This window comes from Jaculus jaculus, chromosome X (assembly GCF_020740685.1).
Source record: "Jaculus jaculus isolate mJacJac1 chromosome X, mJacJac1.mat.Y.cur, whole genome shotgun sequence".
NCBI lineage: Eukaryota > Metazoa > Chordata > Mammalia > Rodentia > Dipodidae > Jaculus > Jaculus jaculus.
In genome coordinates this window covers 125,886,214-125,910,873 of record NC_059125.1, presented here as the reverse complement: position 1 = coordinate 125,910,873, position 24,660 = coordinate 125,886,214, and the positions used below count along the sequence as shown (strand labels likewise).

Below are 24,660 nucleotides of genomic sequence, written 5' to 3'. Positions count from 1 at the left end.
TACCTTGGGGTAGGACATTGTCTCCCAAAGACTCTGTTAGATGAATGTCATGCATGGAGGGCATGCCTCAGATGTGACTATTATATATTAACTCCTGCAATCAAGCTCATTTATCAGATTGGCCCCAGCAGACATTGGTGCTGTGTGATAATAAAGTAGTGGGTAGTTTTGGTAGCTACTAAAAAGACAGATGTGAATGGAGTAGGGCAACCACAGAGCCCTTCCTTCCTGACCAGTTCCAGGAGGCCAAAGGAAAGACCCAAATATGGCGAGAGAAGTAGGTCAGGCAAAGAGAAACTAACAATGAATGAGCAACTACTATGGAAGGAGACCTGATAAGTACTTTATATGCATTATCTCATTTAACTGCCCACTCATAGTATCTTTGTTCTTGCTACTGTAACAAAACATTTGAGACAGGGTAATTTATAACTAATAGGAATTTCTTTCTCACCATTCTAAACATTTGGGAATCTAAGACCAAAGCACCAGCAGGTTTGGCATCTGGTGACAGCTTCCAAGATATCTTCTTTGTTTCCAAGATGGCATCTTAAGTTGTACATTGTGTTCTCACATGGTAGAAGGGACATGTATTAGTACTTTGTTTGCTGTGACAAAATGGCTGATGAGAAGGATCTTAAAGGGCCTTAAAGAGAGAAATGGTTTATTTTGGCTCATGGTTTGAGGAGCTAAATTTTATCACGTCAAATAAGGCATTGCTATAGGAGAATGAAGTGACTGGTCACATTTCATCCTCAGATAGGAAGCAGAGGTAGAAGGATGCTTATATTCTACTCACTTTCTCCTTTTTATTCAGTCCTGGACCCCAGGTCATGACATGGTTCCACCCATATTCAGGGTTGGGTTTTCTACCTCAGTTAAACCTTTCTGGAAATGCTTCAAAGCTATACTCAGAGTCTTGTCTCCTACTCTAAATTTGTCAAGTTGATAATCAAAATGAACCATCATGAGACAGAAGAGTAAAAAGAACACTAACTTATTCCTCCAACCTCTTTTACAAGAGCTCTAACTCACTTATAAGGGTGGAACCCTCGCTATTTAATCATCTTCCAAAAGGCTTCTCTTAATACTATCACCTTGGGGTTAAGTCAAAACATATGAATTTTGAAGGTACATTAATATCCAAACCACAGCATATAATAAGGGGATAAGTAACTTGCTCAAGGCCACAAAGCTAATATATTGAATTAAGGGGTAGGATTTAAAATCGGTTATAAAAATCTCTGTTCTAGGGGCTGGCATGATGGCTCAGAGGTTAAAAGCATTTGCTTGCAAGCCTGTTGGTATGAGTTTGACTCCTTAGCACCCTCACAAAGCCAGATGCAAACTGGCTCATGTGTCTGTGATCCCAACAGGACTACAACAAAGGGAGGTGGAGACAGGAGAACCTGAAAGCTTGTGAGCCAACTAGACTGGCACATGAAGTGGCAAAAACACAAGAGCCAAGGCATCCCTCTCTCAAGTAAGGTGGAGGGAGAGGACAAACACCTCAAGGTTGTCCTCAGACCTCCACATGTGCACTGTGGCACACATACACACCTAAGCACACCCAAAAGCATAGCATACCCATTCACACAGATCTACATATTGTTCACATAAATCTATAGGACATAGAGGTGGGCTAGTCAACTGAGCAGCAGTAATTGGGACTGATGATATAGGACCCCCTATGGAATGGAATAGCTTGTACACAGTGTTGGTGAAGGAACAAATCACAAGCTGGTTCCACATAGGTCAGCTATCTCATCTGTCTCCAATGATACATACACTGAGCTCTACCATGCCTCAGGATTGTCCCTCACCATGACCAGAACTGAGTCTTGCCTTTGAATCCCAGGCTAGAGCCCCAAGCGCAATGGTATATTTGACAGAGACTTGCCACCTTACAGAAGGAGAATGGGAATGGTTTCATAGACTCTTCTTGCCACCACAAACCTTCAAATAGGCATTCTGTAGATATGGATCCAACAGTATTCTTCTTGAACAAAAGACAACAAAGGGTTCTGCTAGCAAGTGTTTGTTGATTTGAGAAGCAGGCTGGGGAGGTTGATCAGTGGCAGCGTACTTGGTTAGCATTTCCAAGGCCCTGGTTCCATTGCCAACACACACACACACACACACACACACAGAGCTACTGTGTGCAATATATGCCAGGCATATAATCCCAGCACTTGGGAGGCTGAGGCAAGAAGACCACAAGTTCTTTGGCCAACCTGGGCTACATCATGAGATACTGTTTCTTTTGTTCATTTTTTTGTTCATTTATTTTATTTTATTTATTTGAGAGCGACAGACATAGAGAGAAAGACAGATACAGGGAGAGAGAGAGAGAGAGAATGGGCGCGCCAGGGCTTCCAGCCACTGCAAACGAACTCCAGACACGTGCGCCCCCTTGTGCATCTGGCTAACGTGGGACCTGGGGAACCGAGCCTCGAACCGGGGTCCTTAGGCTTCACAGGCAAGCGCTTAACCGCTACGCCATCTCTCCAGCCCGAGATACTGTTTCAAAGAGAAACTAACAAAACAAAAGAAAAAAAAAGCAAAGAATGGTCACAGAGTGTAAACTATGTTGCAGCCAGTCTTCCAGGTGCTATCATTTTGGTGATGCTAAAATCTGACAAATGGAACGCGGCAGAAAACCTGGTTGGTTCAGTATGAGATTGGGATATATGAGAGCCCATGAGAGGTTCAGAGTAAGCAGAAGTGCATGCCTTGCCTCATGCTCTTTGATTCCAGAATGTACACAGTGGCAGTCAACCCTCTCTGCAGCAGAACTGCAGGTCCACAGAGCATGGAGCGCAGGCACACAGATGCTCTTAGTGGTCATCCAGAGTGACTGGCAATGAGAGCCGCAGCCATAGCTTCATGTCATGAAGCGGGAAGTCAAGGAGTGTCCTGAGAAGTACGTGCATGGCCTTGCTCAGTCAAGGATCGGTGCAGCAAATTTCCTGGAAATAAAAAAGATTCTGCAAAGTGCTTATTCCCAAATTGTGCAATGGCTTCATGCACATTACTTCATTTAATCCCAGAGCATTTAATCCCTGAAGTGCATAGAGCAGAAATGACCACTTCCCTGAGACCCATTAAGTCTGGGTTAAGGCAGCAATGCCGTATATCAGATAAACCTAGAGGGCAAAGTTTTTCCTCATTGGAATATTCTTTCCAGGAGGAAAGCAAAGGAAGAATTATGTTACCCATGCTGGCCGCTCACAGCCTGGGTCTCCCGATGAAGAGATGCTTTGCTTCATGTTACTTTGTTCCCTTTGCTGTGTCCAGTGGGATCACAGACCATTAATGAGAGCTCTGTCTGTCTCATGCCCTTCCTATTCCTTGAATTTATTTGAATAGTTCACTCACATACTCAAAATAATACATTGAGCACTGGTCATGTCCAAGGTACTGTTCTGGTCCTATGACCCCCCCCCCCCCGCGCCCCTACCGAATTCATGAACAAAGCAAGATTGTTCTCTTGTGAAGGAGACAATTCTGGAGGTGGGGGACTGATAATAAATGGGGAGCAGTTGATACTGGAGTTTTGAAATATTTCAAATGTATTTCATAGAAATACATCACGGTTTTTCATGCCTTTCACAGCACACATAAACACTGTCCAATGTACCTTTTCTGTGCATCTGGACTTAGACTTCAAGCAAGTTGTCTGACTTTTCTGTAGGGTGGAAACACCTTTAGATTTCGTCTTTTAACATGTGTTGAGTGCCACCTATGTGTAGATTATGATATTGGGAACTTCGGAGAGATCCAGAAACATGAGAAGATAGGGCTTCATTTTTTGACATTTCCCAGTTTGCTGCAAAAGAAAGTCCATCTCTTTAGGAACTCCCATACTGTACAAAGAACTAACATTCTAGAAAAGCAAATGACTTCAGGACCCACTTCTAAAGGGGAATTCCAGGTGTATATGAAACAAACCCAGCCCAGTCTGTGAGAAGCTGGGAACTCCACTCCCCATAATGAGGTACAACTAGGTTGGGGGACAGCTCCAAGCAACAAGAAAAGGGTCATGTTAGGTCTGTCCCAATAGTGAGGAGGAATCAAGGGGCGGCCTCGCCAGGGAAGGTTTCTGGATGGAGTAGGAGTTCGAGGGTCTGTTGCAATAATGAAGAGCTCATGGGGCCAGTCCTAAGAAAATAGGAGAAATGAGGGTAGTGGACAGTTAATCAAGCCTAGGCAATCACGTCCAATTCGAATTCAGTTGAAAGTGCAGAGAGAGGAGGAGCAGTGCCGTGAAGGTCTTGACCAAACCCTTGGGGATGCAGAGTGGCCAGGGGAAGGAACAAGAGCTGGGGTATGGGAGTGAGTGGGGTACCCTAGATCGGCTCCTTCTCCGAATGCTCACAGATGGTAAGGAAGCCAGGTGAGAAAGGGTTAAGCGAGCCCCTCCGCTTCCCCAAATGCTTCCTGTGTTTGAAATCCTTCAGGTCTCTGCAAACCCTCTGGACCCCGGCCAGGCGGGCATTGTCCCGGGATCGCTGTGGTGGGTTGTCCGAGCAGCCACACAGCCTTTGTTGTGGGGCCACCTCGGGGTTCCCTCTCGCGCCCTGGCCTGGGCTGCAGAGTGCGTGCTGGGAGGGGGGCGGTGAGGGAGGATCGCTCCCTCTCCTTCTTCCTGGCCCCCCCTCCAGCCCTCCCGATGACCACATGACCAAGTGGGCTAGCGGCCAAACCGCACGCTACAAAATGCAGCCCCCGAAGTGAGCAGGGAGCATTCTCGCTGGCAGCCTGGACCGCGGACAGTTGGAGTCCCCCACGCCGAGTCCAGCCAGCCACTTGGAAACTGCGACCCGGGAGCCTCCGAGGAAGGGCAGCTGTTGACTGCCGGAACGCGGAGGAGGCGAGCAGGCGCGGGACCCCGGGCAGCCAGCGGCCGGCTGGAAAGCGCCAAGTCCCGCGGCCCCGGGGAGCCACGCGAGCTCCGTGCCCGCACGCGCCAGCCGCCGCTCGCGCCTTTCTTGGCCTCCGGGCGCCGGGCCTTCCGTAGGGCCGGGCGGTGGGCAGAGGTGCAGCATGAATCTGCGGCTCTGCGTGCAGGCGCTGCTGCTGCTCTGGCTCTCCTTGACCGCCGTGTGTGGAGGTGAGTGCGCGCCCTCCCGCCCCGGCTTCCCCGCGGCTCGCCCGGGCTGCCGCCGGCGCGCCCCCTCCCTCCCTCCGCCCCACGCGGGCTCTCCCCGCCTCCCTGGAAGCCCGGCGCGAGCCGTGCAGGAGCAGCCACGCGCCGGCCGCGCGGGGAGGCAGATTGACAAGGCGCTCCGGACCACGGGGGGCGGCGAGCAGCGGGCACTGCTTCCTCGGGATCTAGGGGGTCCATTCAGCCTCAGGCATCACCAGCCAGCGCCTTGTCCCTCCTGACCGCCCCTTGAAGTCTGAGTTATTCAGGACCACAGATGTGCACCCTATGTCTTGCATCCTGAACCCCAAGTGGTGGTGGTGGTGTGGGGGGGGGAGTGGAACATGTCCAGCTCCCCTTGGGTATCAGTGAAGGGAACTGACTTGAATTGAGTGGGCTGGACTCCACGTTGAAGGCTTCTGGCTCCTGGAGTTTAGGGGCAGCTAGCCAGTCCAGGGGCTCAGGCCATGGGGCTGATGTGCCAACATGCAGACGTGACACTTGTTGCATAGGCAAGAGCACTGTGCGGTGCGGGGGCGGGCGGGGGCTAGTGGATCCCAGCTGCTGTACTTTCAGCCTGCTTGTGAACAGAGACGGCCTCCTCCAGGCCGGGCTGGGCTTGACCAGGCCAGGCTAGTCTTCTTCCCTCACTCTAAGGTGTTATCTAATCGTTTCCCTATTCCAGCGTGGCTCACCTGGCCCGCAGCAGCCTCCATCCCACCCCCGGAGACTGGGCTCTTCCATATCCAGGCTTCAGCTTCCATTCTGCCCCAGGTTTGCCTGCTTCCTCCAGGCACCAAACCAGGAAACACACGCACCTCACCTGACAACCTTCATTCAGCTCAGGGAAGGGGAGTCCCTTTATTTCTACTTGTCCAAACCCCTTCCTTACCTGGCAGTTCTTGGCATTGGTGGACCCTTGCCTGGTCCCCACCCATACCCCAGCAGCCCCTGGCCAGGCTCCTTGTCCTCTGTGCATCAGCGTCTCTTAGAGCTGCCAGCTCTCACCTTCAGCCGCCACAGTCCTGTGGTCTGGCTGTCACTGCTGCCTGCCTGCTTGGTGCTGCAGAAAGAGAATACCAAGACCAGGTGGACCGATGCCAGTGCCAGGGTTGGAGTCACAGGGAGGTGAGAGGTGAGGAGAGAGGAGAGCAGCATGTTTCCTAGAGGAAAGGCACACAGCCCTACTTGATTTGAAATCTTCCAGAACCAGAGGATGGCCTACAGACCAGGGGCTTCTGCAGTTCCAGCCAACGAAGCCTGTCTGTCATCACTGTAGCCACCTCCTTTTTCTGCTCTTGCCCAGTGGCACTGCCTTGTGCCCAGTGTGCTTCTGAGCTTCCCAAGATGGCACATTGACTGGGGTGGACACCTGATTGCTCCAGCTAGCTGGCCAGGGGTCTCTATTTCCAAGACCCCACTGAGCACTGGGCATTGGGCACTGAACCAGCCGCCTCTTCAGGAAGAAGAGAGTGGGTTTTTTTTTCTCAGAAACTCTAGTCAGCCAGTGAGTGGCAGGAAAGGAGCAATAGGTATGAATAAAGGCGATGTGGGAACCTACTCCTCCACCCTGAATGGTATCATAGTTGGCAAGACACTCTTGTGATATCACTGGAGGCAAATGGTCCAAGATGGTGCCTTCAGAAAAGAAAAGGAGTGGGTATAGAAAAGGTGCCCCAGAGGAAGTCATACCTCTGGGATATACATGCAGAGGCTACAGGGACAGAGTCCCCGTGAACCGGTTGGGGTCTAGCCATTGGGGCAGTACTGGTAAAGAGGAGAGCTGATGTCAAGGAAAGAGAAGTTGACTAGGCTGTCAGAACCCCTTGTGCTTCTGGCCCAGATCCAGCAACTTCTTGCTTTGATTCTCTTTTTCACTGTGTCCTGTGCAAGTATGGGAATCACCTTCAAAGTGTGCTTAAAACTGAGTAAGAAGCCGGGCGGGGTGGCACACGCCTCTTATCCCAGTACTGGGGAGGCAGAGGTAGGCCACTCTGAGACTACATAGTGAATTCCAGGTCAGCCTGGGCTAGAGTGAGACCCTATCTCAAAAAAGAAAAGTGTAAGCTACTTCTAAAGCTCCCACTGTCTTATGACCCCCCTGTCATTTCCTGGAGCCAAGGAGAGCGCCTCTATGGAGGTGACCACCAGCCAAAGGTCCAGGTATCCATGTTCTGCTTCTCCTGTGCCCTGGCCTACTTTAGGAACAGGGGCCCCAGGACTACCTTGTCCTTGTCCTTTACTTGAGTATGCTGTCTGCAGCCAGAGTCCCCAGCCAAAGTTCCAGACCTGAAAACCATGCTTCCTCTTCTCACCCCACATTCCGTCCTGATTTGGAAGCTTCACTCCCCTCCTTTACCCCTCCTCCACCACCCACACTCCTCCACGGCCTCCTGACCTGGGATACACTTTGCTATTCTGAGTCGAAGACCAGCTGGGCCTGGGCCAAGCGTCCCTTGGCCTCTAAGCACCTCTTTCTCTCCTTGTGCTTCTTTGTGCCAGCTCCTGCTCCAAGCACACAATCACAGTGGCAGTGTGAGGACTGCCTACTGTATCCTTCCCACTGGCAGGGGGTGGGAATTTCCACTCCATCCCCAATCCTAAACGCTAAGCATCCATGTAACCTGAGCCATGCCTGTAGCAGGGAAGGACTGAGGCAAGTCAAGTTCAGGGCTAGATTGCCAGAGCTCCATATGTTCAGGGCAGCAAAGGTGGCGGCAGAAGGTAGCCAGATAGGGCTCTGAAGAAGGTGACTGTGTGAGCAAATAAAAGGGGCCAGAGCATAATGGGTGTGTGTATGGGGGGGTGGCAGGCTTTGAAAGCAATCACCAGAAAGTGCAAACATCAAGCAGAAAAGCGGGTGCACCATTCCTGGTGAGGCTGGTGCATTCCTGCCAAGTTTCACAGACTTCATTATGTGCACCAGCGGGGTTGGAGTTCAGGTTGCATGCAAAGCAAATCCTGAGCTGGAGAGCTTGCTTAGTGATTAAGGCACTTGCCTGCGAAGCCTAAGAACCTAGGTGCGACTCCCTAGAAACCTTCATGTGCCAGCCTCAGAAAGTGACGCGTGCACACAAGGTGGCACACTCAGTCTGGAATTTGATTGCAGTGGTTAGAGGAGCCGGCTCACTGATTTATATTCGCTCTCTGTCTCATAAAAAAAAAAAATCCTGTTCTTCCCCTCGCTGCAGTTCTGAGCATAGAGATGTTTTGGTCTCCCTGCTGCAGGCACTGGCCAAACAGGGACTCTCGTTCCTCCCAACTGGAGGTTCTCTGAGATGGCTTCTGGATCCCTTTGAGCAGAAAACAAGCTGGAAGGACATACTGAAAGTACACTGAGGATGGCTCCCATCCATTTCTAAAGGGGAATGCCTTTTGTATTCCAGGAGCTGTGCAGCGATGAGACTCTGTAGCCTCTCATTGTCCCTTTGGATGAGACAAAGCCTAAGTTTTGAGTGTCAGCTTATCTGACCACGAGCCAGCATGAAAAGTAGGAAACAATTGTGTGATGGGCTCAAAGTGTGGGAGGAACGCACCGATTTCCTGTGATGAGGAAGACAATGGGCCTTGCTGTCCGATAGGATGCAAGAGGCAGGGGCTTCTGAGTGGCCACTCTCCTAGGCCTGGACCATACTCAGGGCGGCTCTCCTCTGCAGGCCCACAGTCTCGACATCTTCCTGGCTCAAGTCTGAGCCATGATACGTACTCCTCATCCTGGTTTTGACCGCTCTTCCCATCAAGCCCTTCCTTTTCCAATTGCCACAGATACTCCCAGTGTCAGGCCATGAGCACACAGGGCTGATGCGGTCTTCCTCCCGGCGCTGCCCCTGTCTTCCCCCTGCCTGCTGGATGCCTATGGCACGATGGTCTGGGCCATTGTCTCCACTGCCAGTAGTTGAAGGTATGGGTGTGAGAACCAAGGCTTCGCTTACATTTCTAAGGTCTCTAGAGTCCTTCCTTATGCAAGGACACATCCTTAGCACAGCGCTTACCGGTCTGCATCCCAAATGTGTCTGCTGCTCACTCCCCACAAGCATCCAGTAGATCTACCCTCAGTGTTCAGGGTGAACCTTGAGGGGACCCTAAGACTCAGGGCAAAAACAGAAGCAGCTGCTGGGGATGTCATGAAGGTCCTTCTCCCTCCTCCTCAGCCCCTGCTCAGCTTTCAGCGAGAAGATGTTCTTGATCAGCTAGACACAAGCGACACCTTTGCCCTCGCTGTCCCTTTGCTTCCAAAGTTATAAGATCAGTTTTGTTTCACTTATCATAGGTTATGAATTTAGGGACTCAGTTGACATATAATTGCACCCTTATCACGAACATAGAAGCATGGCAAGTTAGCCAAATGACTCCTGGGTCCTGATGGGCTTCGAGGTTTTTGTAGGAGAAGGGAAGGAAGGTACAGGGTTACGTGTTCAGAGGGTATGGCAGTCTGGAGAGTATGGCAGTCTGCCTGTGAGTGGGGAAGAACAACAAGCCCTGGAGCTTGAGCAAAGAGGACCCCGAGGAAAAACCTCACCCACTTTTGGCACAAGAGGAGGCTCAATGCCTGGAAATTGTTGCAAGCAGAGGGAGGCTCACATGAGCCAAAGAACCAGAGCATGAGGGTGTCGGGAGAAGGATGAATAGCCAACGGGAAGCTGTTGGAAACTATGAGCTGCTGGTGGGACTTCCTGGACGAATGGCAATGAGGCTCGAGGGACAAGGATATAGCTGAAGGCAAAGTTGATGGTGCGTGGGGAACAGAGACTGGTATTCATTATCATTGGCTTCAGACACTGCTTTATTATTATTATTATTTTTTTACAGACCAGTCATATTGGGCCTTGCACAAGCACCCTGCCTGCCCACCTCTTCCCCAGCACCATTTCATCTCCCCATATTATTTGCTTCCAGTGGCCAGGAGTGTCTCTGAGTGCTATCTTGGCTTCCCTGGCTGGACTGAAGCTCTGTCAGAGCTGGCAGGCCTGCCTTTTCCCCTCCTCCTGCCCAAGTACATCCTGCACCGCTGGATTCCATTGTCAGGGCTCAAGCTAGCATCAGGCAACTTCTGCTCTAGGCCAGATGTAGAGAGGACCCTGGGAGAGCAGAACCGAAGCTAGGCAGGGTTTGGATGGAAGATCTCAAACACAGGATAGGAAGTGTGATGTGGCATTGGCGAGGAGGGGCCAGCCTCGACATCCCATCCCTCTCCTGGTGCACAGACATACTCCTAAGGTTTCCTCACTTATTCACTTATTCATGCAATATTTATCAGCCTCTAAATCAGGTCAGAAGCTGAGTGGAGCCCATCATAAAGGAGGCTCAGTCAGCTATACCCAGCCACACCCACAGGGAAGATTTGGGAGCAAGTGGGAACCTCAAAGGTGCCTAATGAGGACATGTGAGATCACTAGAACACAAAAGTGGGTCACCCTGCCTATTGAAGGACATAGGCATAAGGTGACATGAGGTATGGGAACGGGATTTGCTTGAAATTCTACGGAAGAGGAAAAGGGGGGAAAAAAGACAAGTCAAACATATCCAATAACTGTGAACACTGGATATGAATGAATGGAGACGGGCCTTTGTGATGTTGTGTGTCTGAAATGTTTGAAAAGCACCGGTGGCAGGTGGGCGACAGGGGTGACGGCCTCTTGCACTCCAGCCAAGTCATAGGTTTGATGTCCCAGAGTGCACCCCTCCCAATGATGCTTCCAAAGGAACAACTCGCCTGCGCCTGTAGAAACATGATCCAGCTATCTAAAGACTATAAAATCGGCTACCCCCACGGCAAGATAGAAGTGGTTCTATTAACCCTAGCACAGCAAGTGGTAGAAGAGAAAAGTTAGCAGAAGATTATGAAGAGCGCCTCCTCGTGGAGAAATAGCGCGGTCCCTTTTGGCTGTGGTCTTCCCCCCCCCACCCCACCCCGGGTCTCCTATGGTTTCGGAGGTCTTCCCGGCTGGCTAACAGGGTCTCTCTTCTCCGCAGTGCCACTCATGCAGCCTCCTGATGGGAACGGAGTGGAGGAAAGCAACGCGCGTTACCTGGTGCAGCCCAGAGCTTCCAGGAGTGGAGGAGGCCCCTGGCAGGCAGGTCGGAGGAAGTTCCGTCGCCAGAGGCCCCGCCTTTCTCATAAGGGCCCTATGCCTTTTTGAAGCAGGTAGGAGAGCCACTTTGCCAGTGGGTAATGCCACGGAGGTTAGGTGGGAAGAGCCTAGCAATCCAAAACTCTGCAACTCATCCATGCCCAAAACACGCCAGGGCTTTAGAGCTGCCCAGGAACTGCCCTGGCACTTCCTTCCATTTTACTGAGAGTGAAACCTCTGAGAAGGGCTCAATGCTTGGGGGAGCACGGAGTGCGGTTTCCCCTGTGTTCTGGTGCCAAGGATTAGAGAGTTCTGGAAGTCTTAGCAGGCCTTAGCTAGAGGGATGTGCCTTGGGCATGCCCGCAGGCAGGTGTCCAGTGAGTACCTTAACTACGTCTAGGGGTGAGCAGCAAGGCAGAACAGAGCCTTGGGACTACCCGGCCGGGAGCAGGAGGAGATTTGGGGCTTGGCTCTCCAGAGCTTTGGGAACAGTGGCATCAAAGGTTGCCACAGAGAGCGCAGGGCCTAAGCCTGGCCACAAGCCTGGCCTGCTGCCACTCCTACGGTAGCTAGGCCAGAGGGGCATTCAGAGCATTGGGCTTAAGGTTTAGGGGCGCAGGTGGTATGGGAATGACGACTGACTCTAGCTGGGGAATTCCTTTGACCCGGGCCTTGTCTTTGATTTCCTCTCTCGCCGTTTTGTCCTTTAGGACGGAAGTGGTCTCTGAGTGCCTGCCCCGTGCCACTATCTCTACTCCACAGATTCATCTGCTTCTCTGGAGCCTTCATATCCATTCAGCTCTCGTTTGGCACCTGTTCTAGCTGCTAATGGCCCCAGCTCTTCTCACCTGCCAACGTCCTCTAATGGTGTGGTCCTTCCCCGCGTTCAGATGATTCAGTTTCTCTCACAAGGATCCATTCAGCCCATCTTCCCGGCTGCTCCCTGGACTGCCATTGGAGAACCAGCTTCTCCTCAGCCTGCTGCGTGCTCCAGTCCCTATCTCGTCTATCCACTGGCCTCACCCTCCACTGGGCCCTTCCTGCCTCATATGTGCCCAGGGATCCTTTCTTCAGTGAGCTCCTGTGTACAGGGCCACCACAGAGGACCATAGAGATGTGCAGTGAGAGATTCTGGTTGAGAGGGGCTGGGGGTTGAGCTCCAGAGAGAGTACATTGGGGTGTGGGGGTGTGGCGCCCCTGTGAAGGGGGTTGAAGCTAGGGAGAAGAGAAGCACAACCTCGTCCTCAGCTCTGTGTTTGGCCCTGTTAAGGATGAGGCAAAGGCAAGTTACTGTGCACTTCTTTTCCCTTACTGTGTCTCCAGACACCCCCTTCCCCCTGATCTTCAGCTAGTTCAATCTCCAAGTCAGAAGGGGAGGGTGCTGGGCCTGACATGGCTCCATACTCTCCAACGGATAAAAGCCAAACTGGAAGGTTGCTTTGCCAAAAAGAAAAATGACAGAAAAATCAGAGCCCAAAGGACCCCTGGAGATCACTGTATCCTCATGCAAAAGTCTGCACAGAGGCCTGGAGAGTGGGATGACCTGGTCAGGGCCATTGTAGAGCCTGAGTGGAGAACCAGGTCTCCCAACTTCCACTTTATGACGTCCTCTTCCCCCCTTGATGATGTCTTTTCTAAACCAATGAAGTGCCTTTTGCTGGGGTTAGTGCTGGACTGGCTGGGAAGGGAGAGAGGCAAGCTGGCTGTGAACTTCCCTGTGTGCATAAGAAGCCCACCTCCCTAGTCTTCTTTTGTTGCTGCATTCACAATCTTTCCCAGAAGGTTCTATAAACGGGTGAGCTGCACCCCCAAACCCCTATTCTCAGGCGCAGTCTCAAGCCTGGGCTACTTTAATCAGGTGCTCACGCACTGAGACTACTGTTCAGACCCCACCACTGGTTATCAGGAGCCCCTCTATGGACCAGACCTTCATTCTAGTGGTCTCTTAGAGAGAGAGAGAGAGACAGAGAGACAGAGAGAGCGAGAGAGAGAGAAATGAAGGGGGAGAAGAGGGGGGAAGGAAGAAGATATGGAAGGATGTGCAGGTGGGGCACACTCCTTACCCAGAAGGCCCCATCTTCCACAAAGGAGCTTCTGGAAGCTTTTTGAAGCCCTTCCATGAAGGGAACATTTTCACCTTTTGCCTGAGCAGATGTCCTTCTCAGAGGTCTCCCAGGAGGGAGGAGGAAGACAGAAGCTTGATGTCCACTTTCACATGTGTGTGGGCAGGGGAAGTCAGGAACCCCAAGTCCCACAATAACCCTGATATTTTCTTATCAGACTCCCCCTTAAGGCCTTTCCTGCCCCTCTGCTGCTGCTAATGCTGCTGCTGCTATTGCTGCCACCTGAAAGCCCACCCTAGAGAGTCTGGCCAGGCAGAGCTTGAAGTGGGGACTGGCCCATGCCTCTTGCTGCTGGTACCCCCATCAGGGACCTGGCCTTTTTCCTTGTCCTTTCTGCACCTCCCGCCTCATCAGTCTGGCCATGATATGCACCCAGGCTCAGTCCCATGGGGAAGGGCAAAGAAGAATGACAATGGCTGATGAACACGGAGAGTATGGGGCAGAGGACTGGAGCACGTGGGCCAGGTGTGCTGTCTTATTTAAAGTGGTTGTGTATGATTCTTATACTAATTTATACAAAGATATGAAGGCCCTTTTCATTAAGAAACTGCCCCCTTCCTATAATTGTGTTCACTGTGTTTGTAAAGATTGTTCTGTGTAAATATGTCTTTATAATAAAGAGTTAAAAGATGACAGTGTGCCCTTACTCTTGTAGGTCATGTTCAGGAGGGCCATGCCCCTCCCCTTAGGGTCATGCTTGCACCCATGCCCAAAGATTGCACGTGCAGGGGGGGCAAGTGCTGGCATGCCAACTTGGTTCTAGGTCAACTGGCCAAGCTCACGAAATGACTCTCTATGCTTAAGGGCCAGTTCACATAAATTTCAGGCCACTTTTAAGTCTTTTGGCATCTATTTGAATGTCCTCATTTTTCTGGCAGTGTCATTTAAAGGATTTTTCCTAAGCAGATTTATTTAAGGACATGATGATCAAAGATGGTATTTCTACTGAAATTTATTTTGGGGCTGGAGAGATGGCTTAGCGGTTAAGCGCTTGCCTGTGAAGCCTAAGGACCCTGGTTCGAGGCTCGATTCCCCAGGACCCACGTTAGCCAGATGCACATGGGGGGGCGCACGTGTCTGGAGTTCGTTTGCAGTAGCTGGAAGCTCTGGCGCTTTCTTTCTGTCTTTGTCACTCTCAAATAAATAAATAAAAATGAGCAAAAAATAAAAATAAATAAAATTTATTTTGTAGCCTTGGTGGGTGTCTTATATTTTATCCAATTTTGAACACTTTGGGGACTTTTTAGCCAGTTTGCTTTTCTGAAAAATGTGGTTTTCAGCAATGAATGCATTTGGTAATGACTTTGTATGTATCATTTTATGTTTCATAAAGTGGAGTTGCTTGATGAATGAGATAGCCTGAAAAATAAAGTGTGAGGAGTTAATTCTGCCCCATCTGTCTCCCTTTTTCTCGCATGTTGTCAAAATGTCAATATCTTGCAGAATAGCAAGGAACATTAGGTACATGCTAATTTGCTTAATAAACCCATTAGAGGTGCACACAGACACACCACGCAGTGAAAAAACCCAATGAGAAGGGCAACAGGGCTCATCAAAATAGATGTATTCAATAACTCTTGTGGGGAGTTCCATAGACAAGTATTTAGTGCCCAAATACACAATTTGAAATAGCATGTCTTCCGACAAACTTGTTAGAAAGTCATAAAACTGCCCAATAGGAGATAAAGAATAAAAAGTCACCCACAAGCATGCTTAACTGTCTCCTCATTAATGAAATGTTGCAAACTGTGACATAATGATTTTAAAATATGGGTTTGTGTTGGAAGAGCCTCTGAGGAACATGTGTTATTTTAAAATTGCTAGCTTGCCTTCTAGGCAAACTAGTTCTCATAGGAACTGGGTTTAGGCAGAGCTGGGTTTGGAGTGGGATGGCTTTACACTGACTGGTCACTTATCTCTATCTCCAAAGCTCTAATTTCACATGAATCCAAGGAGAATGGGCCATTGCTGGGCACAACAACTGAATTTTGATCTGTAAGTTCTCAGACCTTTCACAATCTATAGAGCTCTTTCAAAATAGTAACTCTTTTTTTGCTGTTTGGATGGATAATGTTGGTTCTAAAAGCCACAGGTTGTTAAAAGAAAATCCCAGTGCCAAGGGTCGGATACTTCCCAGTGAGTCAGGGAAACCCCTGAGGCCCACAAAACAATACAGACTACTGTCAAGGTTTGTGGTTCCCCAACAGAACTAGATTGTAAGACCTTATTTCTGAAGATACCACATGCTTTGTTTACAGAACACTACGAAATCAAATTGGATCTGAGGTGGAAGCTTCCTCTGCTGGCCATCATGGTCCTAGAAAGTGCTATGCAGCCTCTTGAAGGAGAAAATTCATCAAAGTTCTTATCAAACAGTGGACCTTGTAAATAGAGAAAAGATCAATCAAGCAAGGTGTCCCCCACTGGTGCAATAATGGCATGACTGTTATGGGGGTAACCAACTGATTATCTGGTTGGATTTGAGGCCTGTTCCACAAGATGGAAAACATACCTGGTAATGAAAATCTAGCCAGATGCCTATGGCTGGGAAGATCGTTGGTCTTAAGGAGAAAGCTGCTACTGTTGTTTGGCTAAATGGATGTGTTGTGCTCAACAGATTGCTCTCATTAGATTAATGTTGCTCCCAACCTTGGTCAGATAAACTTCTTTTTGAAGTTGGTGGTAAGTACTGAGGATATTCAGTACTCACCAAAGAGCAGAGAATAAATGATTATTGAGTGCTCATTGCTAAATGAGACATTTAGGTTGCCCCCTTCAAGGCTCAGGGAACATTGTAGAAGAGAAGGTGGAATTAATGGGGAGAAGTGTTGTGGAACTCCCTCATCTGAACATGCCATTGCCATTGTGTTTGTAAATTCACAACAGCTATGGTTATCTGCACAAGATCTTCACAAGATAGGGCCAATCAACATATCTCTGTGAATGGAGAAGAGGTTCATGAGTCCCCCACTCCTCCATGAGGAGACAATGACAATTGGTGGGTACTATGAGAAGGAGAGTCATTCTTTTCTGTGATGTAGTCACTGGTAAGTGGTTGGAAGAAGAAGGGGTTCAGCTGGAGTGGGAGGGGATGAAAGAGGGTAATGAAGGCATATGATCAAAGTATAATATATGCTGAAGTGAACTTATCAAAAATATTTTCAAAAAGAACATAACAAAAATATGAATTCATTTTTTTATGCTGACACCTGGATCACAAAAGCCATGATCCCCATCTAATAGGTTATAAAACAGGCTAAGACAGGGAAACACTTAGCTTGAAGTTTCATGGCCTATAAGTGAATCTAGAATCAAAATTTTAAATTCTTGAGTGCAAATTCTGTCTACAATAGAGAAGGTTACCCATCTAGCAGTGGAATTTTGGAGTATAAGTCAGTATAGTGTGGCCTCGTGGGAGCAGGGAAAGTGAAGGAAGGCCCTAGAAGGTTTAATAGTATTTGGAAGGAGGATGGTGAGCAACAGCAGTGGGAATAAGCAGTTACCAGGATGCACAGGGCAAAAGTAGTGAACTGGGTACTAGTATGTGGGTGCAAGCTTGATGCCCTTGGGGCAAGGGAATGGAGGGAAGGAAAGCTGATAGCCCTCTTGTAAAGATACTTGTACTCTTTGAAAAGAACTTGATTTGATCAAATAAATACAATAAAATCAGAGTAAGGTTGATTATCAAACTACAGAGCTATAGGTGAGGCAACAGCATTTTGGTTAACTGGTTCTTTCTACACAGCACATCCTAGACTGAGAGATTAAAGGGTGGAGACCTTTTTTATTTTCAGAATCTGAAACACACACTGCTTTAAATCCAGCTGGCAATGAGGCAGTATCTGAAATAATAGAGATTCTCGGATTTCCAGGTGTGGTATCAAAAGGACCATAGCTACTTTAGAAGCTTCCATTTCAGATTTTCTGCTGAGCCCTGGTTGACTTGGGATCCTTTATTAAGGCTGGTCTCTTCTTCTGCAACCAAGGATCCCCTGGAGCCTGGCTTCAGTGGCCATTCTGAGGCGCTTATATAATTCCATTTCTCAGGCCTAGAGGCTATTCAACTGGAATTTCTCAATAGGTTTCTCTCTGCCCAGATTGAGCCTGTGCCAGCCAACCACCAAAGAAAATGGTGGAGAAGACTTGGTCAAGATCTTCCTCTTCTGGTCTGCGAAGGCTGTTGACTCTGCCAGGATTTTTCTGAAACACAAAAGAAAGGCCTCGACAGGGCTCCTTGGGAAAGCTACTCTTCCCTTGCTAGTGATCAGTGCTTGGAGAGAGATCCTGGCAAAGAACTCTTCTGCTCTGCCCTGGACTCCAGCCCAAAGGTCAGAGGTGCATGGAAGACATTTCCTTGAGTGTTTTAACTCAGAGGTCAACAAACTCTTTCTGTACAGGGCCCTATAGTATTTTCAACTCTGTCCCAGCTGCCGTGTCTGTCATTGTCATATAAAAGCAGCAATAGAAAACACTTAAATCAATGTCTATTGTTGTGTTCTGGTCAAACTGATTTATGAACACAAGTGGAAGGCCATAGTTTGTTCAACTCTGTCTCAATGAAGCATCACCAAGCCCTTTAAGTTGCCCTTAGTCCTTGCCTGGTGCCAGAGGAGAGGACTGGAATTATTATTATTATTATTTACAAGGTAGAATTTCACTCTAGCCCAGGCTGACCTGGAATTCATTATGGAGTCTCAGGGTGGCCTCCAACTCACAGCGATCCTCCTGCCTCTGCCTCCCGAGTGCTGGGGTTAAAGGCCTGTGCCATCACGCCCGGCTAAGACTGGCATTTTGAAGCCCAGCCTAGAGTTCATGGAGATACATGAATTGGCTGTGGTAAGGCTCCAATACCAGAGTGTACTAATGCTCATAACACAGTGCTTTCAGTGGAAAGGGAAGTCTGGCTTTAGACCAGGGTTCAAATCCTGGAACATTTGCTCACCTGTGTAACCTCAAAGCCAGGCTCATGATCTGCATGGACCCTCATCTTCTCCTTGGGTGGAGTGCAGCTGCCTACATTACGGTGCTGTGTTCAGGGTGGCTCACCACTGGGCAAGTGAGGTGCACAGAGTAGCTCTCATTGGCAAGTTAAGCTTGCAACTGAGATTTCACCTCAATACGGATTCACTGACCTGCTCCCACAAAGGTTCTGCTTCCCATGCCGAGTGTGCCTCGGTCACTGGAAACTTCCACTCTCCTGGACAACATGGAAGGCCTCCCCAGGGACAGACTGGGCCTGCAGTATTCTCCCCTATGGCAGCTTTGGCTTGAGCAGCAGCCCAGGAGGCCTTTCCAGAGGCGCTAAGTACCCATCAGCCACTTCCACCGAAGGCACCTGATCTGAGGCTGCTGGTCTTAACTTACAGAGGTCTGCTGTAAGAGATATGCCTGGCACTTAAAGATCCTTTCTTATTTTTTATTTATTTGAGAGAGTGAGAGGGGAAAAGAGGGAGAGAGAGAATGAGCACGCCAGGGCCTCCAGCCACTGCAAACGGACTTCAGATACATGTGCCACCTTATGTATCTGGCTTACATGGGTCCTGGGGAATTGAACCTTTGGCTTTGCAGGAAAATGCTTCAACTGACAAGCCATCTCTCCAGCCCCTAGAGATCATTTCTGTAAACACCATGGGCCTACAAACATGGGTCCCAGTCCTAAATCTTCTTCTGTCCAGGGTTTGCTGGGCAGCCTGGCCAAGCTTTTCCTTCACTCCTCTGAGCCTCGGCATCCTCCCTGCCAGGCTGCCTTGAGAGGGAAGATTGGTTTGAAGCTTCTTGGGTGAATAGGGATTCGTCAGACTCGCATTGAACCCGAGGAGCTGCTGGAATCTCTATGCTACACGTTTCCCACTGTGAAAGCCAATGCTGTCCAGTCTCTTCCCCAGTGTTGAATTGGTAGCCCACAGCAGATTTAGCCCAATTGCATGAAGCTCCAAGTTCAAAGCCCCAGATCTTATTTATCATCTTGGCCAGTCAACTGGCTGGGTGATTCCAACCAGGTCAGTTCATCTTTTGGGATTTTAGTTTACCCTCATCGACTTGCATAGAACAATCACCTTTTCTCTACCTCAGGCATAAAGAATCCTAGACCACAGCTGACTGGATCCTGGGAGATCATTCAGTACCCTTAAGCCTATTCATTTCTTTCTTTTTTTCTTTTTCTTTTTTTTTTTTTTTTTTTTGAGGTAGGGTCTCACTCTGGTCCAGGCTGACCGGGAATTAACTATGTAGTCTCAGGGTGGCCTCAAACTCGCAGTGATTCTCCTACCTCTGCTTCCCGAGTGCTGGAATGAAAGGCATGTGCCACCATGCCCGGTTTAGGCCTATTCATTTCTATAGATGAAGAAAGTGGGACTCCAAAAGGGAAAGTGAACTGCTTAAGGGAACATAGCTAGGTGACAGTAGAGTACTTCTCTTCTTCTAAGCACTGTGCAAAGAGCTTCGCCTGCTCTGACTTGATCCCCATCACAACCCCATATTCTATAGCTGAGGAAATGGAGGAACTAAGAGGCCTAGTTTAAGAGTCTTGCATGGCATGTGCAAGAGAACCTAGGGAATCAAGGTGGCATTCCTTTTTAAAGGAAGGCAAAAACACTGTTAAAGTACCAAGCATTCCCTCTAGAGCTGCAGGGGCCTCTGGACTATAGCAGAGGAGCTTCAGTCCAGCATTTGCTCTCCCGTCTGAGTGTAGCAGAGCTACGTGTCTGAAGAGCTGCCCAAGGCCTGCTAGGAATAGGAAGCCCATCTTTCCAGCTAGGCAAGGGTGTTTCCGGTTCCATCCAGGGCCAGTATGGGGATAGGGGCTGATGACCCTTGCATACCATATGGGCTTCTCCATCTCCACTGTCTCAAGGCTCCAAAACTTTTTTCACAGCCCAGAATCTCAGTGGTCTTCTTGGTAATTTCCAGGTCCTCAGAGCATAGGAATGTGGAAGGAAGAGAAGAACGAAGGCAGGAGAGTGGTGATACATCACACTGAGGCACAGAGAAGGGAGAAGTCTCTCTGCTCAACTTCCATCTTCTGCACCCCACAGAGTTGCCATTCTGATTCTCTTCTCACTCCCACTTTAGGCTACCACTCAGCTCAGCTCCATAGCCTTCACCACCTTATCTATCTCCAGTTCCAAAAGGCCTGTCAAGTCTAGGTCTCAATCATTCTGGAACTTTCCAAGGAAGCTTCCCTGAACCTAGGCCCACACTTTCAGAACTCATGCACAGGAAGAATCGTTTCAGCTTGCTCCCACCCACAATAATAAACCTCAGGGACAAGCACTGAAGTGACCCCTGTCCAGGCAAGAGATAGTGTAGGAAGGATAGTGGTGATAAGCTTCTTACTACCTTGTTTCTGGAAGGCCCAGGGAAAAGATGTGTGTGGCCATTGATGCTCTCTTTGTTGTTGTTGTTGTTGTTGTTGTTGCTTAGAGACAGAGTCTCACTATGTCATCCAAGTTGACCTAGGACTCCCTACTTGGCCCAGGATTGCCTCACACTTACAGCAATTCTCCTGTTTCAGCCTCCCAGGCATGTGCCATCTGCCTTGGCTCTGGTACTGCCTTCATGCTACCGTAGCATCTTCTGTACCCACCTACCTGGGCCCTTCCCTTGGCCCTGAGCCTGTGCATCGTAGACTCCCGTCTAGTTTTCCCAGACTCCCCATTCCCTGGTTCTCTGCCTCAAGTTTCAGCCATGGTCATGCTCACCTCATCCTGAAGGACACCCCGCAAGTGAGGCCAGGGTTGGAAGCCAGGCTCACCCCACCCATCCTCTAAGCTCTTGAAAAAGAACGCACAAAGAGCAAAGCAGCAAGACACTGTTACTCAAAGGTAAAACAAAAGCATAGAAGAGATACCCTGCAAGGTGCCACTCTAGACCGATGGGGTATAGATTGGGGTTTCCCTTTACGAGTCAAGGAGAAGGAGGAGTTGGTTGCTAGTGGTGGACTGTGGGCTTTTTTCTGTCTTGATTATCAGGCTTGGGTTATGGAAGCCTTTGCTCACTGCACATGCCCTTTCCATGGTATGATTGAAGTCATATGGATGCCCAATCGTGCCATAGGCATAAGATGGTAAAGAGGGCATTTTCCCTAAAAGTGCATTCAGAGGACACAGCTTGCCTTATTGTGCATGTACCCAAGACTAGTTCGGACCGGATCAGCCCATCTCCCTTAGTTTCAGGATGTGTTTGGTCACAAAATGGGAGTTACCAAGGGGTTGCTACGGAGCAGTGCCCTATTGCATTGTTTGAAGCGGGATGTATGCAGCTTGATGCAGGTGGAGGGGGTGTCTCGGATTGCTAAGTGCATTGTTAGGAAAAGGATGTGTGCATAGCTGAAGCCAAGCAGAGTTCTGTGTTACTAAGCTCACCCTATGCTTACCTGTCCTTCAACCATGCAAGTCCTGGCCAGACTGAGGTTGGACATAACCACAATGAAGGTGGATTGTGTACATGTTTTCTGGTACAGAATGTGGAGATATACTAACCCATGTACCAAGTCAGCCAACATCACATTTTAGGGCCATGAGTTTGAGACTACCTGAGACTACATAGTGAATTCCAGGTCAGCATGGGCTAGAGTAAGACCCTACCTCAAAGAAAAACAAAATATTTATTTATTTATTTATATGCAAGGAGAGAGAGAATGGGCACACCAAGGCCTCCTGCCACTGCAAATGAACTCCAGATGCATGTGCCACTTTGTGCATCTGGCTTTATGTGGATACTGGGGAGTTGAACCCAGGTTGTTAGGTTTTTCAGGCAAGTGCGTTAACCGCTGAGCCATCTCTTCAGTCCTTGGGCCTGAATTGTATCTTCTGAAATGGAAATGATAAGCCCTAGTTCTTTTTCAGGCTTGTGAGCCACCATGTGCAAAATGGAGAAAAATGGCCTCCCTGAGCAAGCACTCATAAAGGCCTCCCAGTTTGTATGTGAAAGTGTGGTGGAATGTGTAGGAGGTTGTAGAAATCCCTTTCTCAGACTTGGGGTGCAACTCTGGGGTAGAGTGGGCTTAGCATGTATGAGGTCCAGGGTTCCATCCCCAGGGTTGAAAAAAGAAAGAAAACTGACATTTCCTTTTCAACATTCACCAAATGTTACTGAATGCCTATTAGGTACCACGTTCCTTACAAGCTGGAAAGGGGAACAGAACCACAATGGGCCTGGAGAGATGGCTTAGCAGTTAAGGCATTTGTCTGAGAAGCCAAAGGACTTAGGTTCACTTCCCCAGAATCCATATAAGCCAGATACACATGGTGGTAAAATGCATCTGGAGTTCGTTTGCAGTGGCTAGAGGCCCTGGCTTGCCCATACTCTTTCCCCCCTCTAAGAAATCAATAAGCAAAAATAAAAGATTAAAAGAAAACCACGATGGCTGTCTAACCCAGGCTATAGAGGAAAAGTAGGGGCCTCTAGACTATTTCTCTGGGCTGGTGAGAGAATACTTCCTGCAGAAACCTTGGGAGCTGAGACCTCAAGTGTGAGTCTGAAGGAAGCAAGAGGGAGCCCAGGGCTTGTGCATGAGCACTGAGGGAGGACAGAAGGACCAGACTTGGGTTATACTTTTTATTGACAATTTCATTCATATAAATAATGCATTTTGATCACATTCACCCCATTACTCTCTCATCCCACTCTTGCTGAACCCCTTCTTTCTCCCAACTAGTCTTCTTCCTCTTATCATGTTGTTTTGTAACCCACTTTATTTAGTGTTGCTTGCATGTGTGTACGTGTGTGTGTGTGTGTGTGTGTGTGCGCGCGCGTGTGTGTGTATGTGTGTTTGGGAGCGGATATTTACTAAACACAGACAACTTACCAGTAGCGGCTGCACCACTGAAGCAAATTACTTCTCTCCAAACAACCATTCACTATAGCTCCACACGGAGGGCCGAAGCACTGCAAGCCCCTCTCCTACCCATGATGGAATGGCATCAGACCCAATCTTGTGCAGATATCCTGCAGGTAACCACAGTTACCGTGAGTTCATGAGTGCAAGGCACGACATATCCAGATGATAGTGCCCCACAGCCCTCCTCCCTAACTTCCAGCTCTTAACCGCATTTCACAGACAGGAAAGAGAGTCTGTGACAGAGGCCCAATGAGAGATTCAATTGGACTTTACATGCTGTCTCATTTCCCTTCCTGGCTCTTTAGGCTGGGTAGGCAAAGTACCTGATGGTAGCTATAACAGTGTCTCCTGATCACTTGCCCAGTACTCTATAGAATTCACCAGCTGCTCTGGAGGGGCAGACCCCCCCCCCCACACACACACACACAGGAGTGAGTGGCTGAAAGCACCGGGCGAGCTCACAGGCTGGCAGGACATTTTGAAAGCTTTTGTATTCTCCCTTCATAGTGGCAACATGCTTGCTTGTTCTTTGGCTATAATCTATTGCAGAGTGAAAGGCTGCCCCCTGCTGGCTAACCCTTGGAACTGCAGCAACTTCTTTCCTGCGCAGAGCTGGGACAGCCTGTGTACTAGATCCTGTCTGTCAGAGTGTGGCTAGCTAATTGTGCTTCTGCATGGTATGTGGGTAGGAAAGAGAGAGAGAAGTCGCCGCCGAAGGGCATCATGATTGAACGCTTCTGGGGCAAAGGGTAGCAGCTGGCCCTCATTGGTATCTTTGTTGTTTGTTTTTCATGTAGTTGCAAGGTGGCCCTGAACTCACGGCGATCCTCCTACCTCTGCTTCCCGAGTCTGACTCTCACTGATATCTTTACAGGAGTTTACCTGGTTCCTTGGCTTTCAAGGAACACAGGCTTCTTTCAATGAACTCTTTTTTTTTGTTTTTGTTTTCTGGTTTCTTTTTCTTTTTTTCTTTTTTTTTTTTTTTTTGAGGGGTCTCACTCTAGCCCAAACTGGCCTGGAATTTACTATGTAATCTTAGGCTGGCTTTGAACTCATAATGATCCTTCTACCTCTGCCTCCCAAGTGCTGGAGTTAAAGGCGTGTGCCACCACACCCTCTCCCTTGGGGGGACTCTTATGTTTCCTTTTGTTTCCCCACTACCAAGGGCAGGCATCTTGTGGCTTCTCTGCTAAGGCCCACACCCAGGGCTTCTCTTTGCCCTGTCTGGTCTGATGCGACCTTACAGAGTATTTCTGCCTAGATAAGATTCTGATTAACCAATGTCCCCATGTCAGACTGGTTAACAAAGACATCACCCCATCTACTGTGGGCAGTACCATGTATATTTTATTTTATTTATTTGTGGGGGTATTTTTGTGAGACACAGAGAGAGAGAATGAATTGGTGGGCCAGGGCCTCAGCCAATGTAATCAAACTCCAGAAACATCACCTAACGGACATCTCCAACCTTGTACTTGC

At 49.0% G+C, this 24,660-nt stretch overlaps 1 protein-coding gene across 2 annotated transcripts; it reads left to right on the top strand.

Annotated features, from left to right (window-relative positions):
* The first annotated feature begins 4,980 nt into the window (after window positions 1–4,980).
* On the top strand, window positions 4,981–13,971 carry Apln (apelin). Of its 2 annotated transcripts, none has more exons than XM_045141122.1 (3): window positions 4,981–5,113; window positions 11,120–11,291; window positions 11,980–13,971. In XM_045141122.1, exons 1-2 carry the CDS (start codon window positions 5,047–5,049, stop codon window positions 11,284–11,286), a joined length of 234 nt encoding a protein of 77 aa, XP_044997057.1. In that variant the 5' UTR covers window positions 4,981–5,046; the 3' UTR covers window positions 11,287–11,291; window positions 11,980–13,971. The 2 variants fall into 2 exon arrangements, with proteins under 2 accessions (XP_044997057.1, XP_004654009.1); XM_004653952.2 differs by having other exon boundaries at window positions 11,928–13,971.
* The last annotated feature ends 10,689 nt before the right edge of the window (window positions 13,972–24,660 follow it).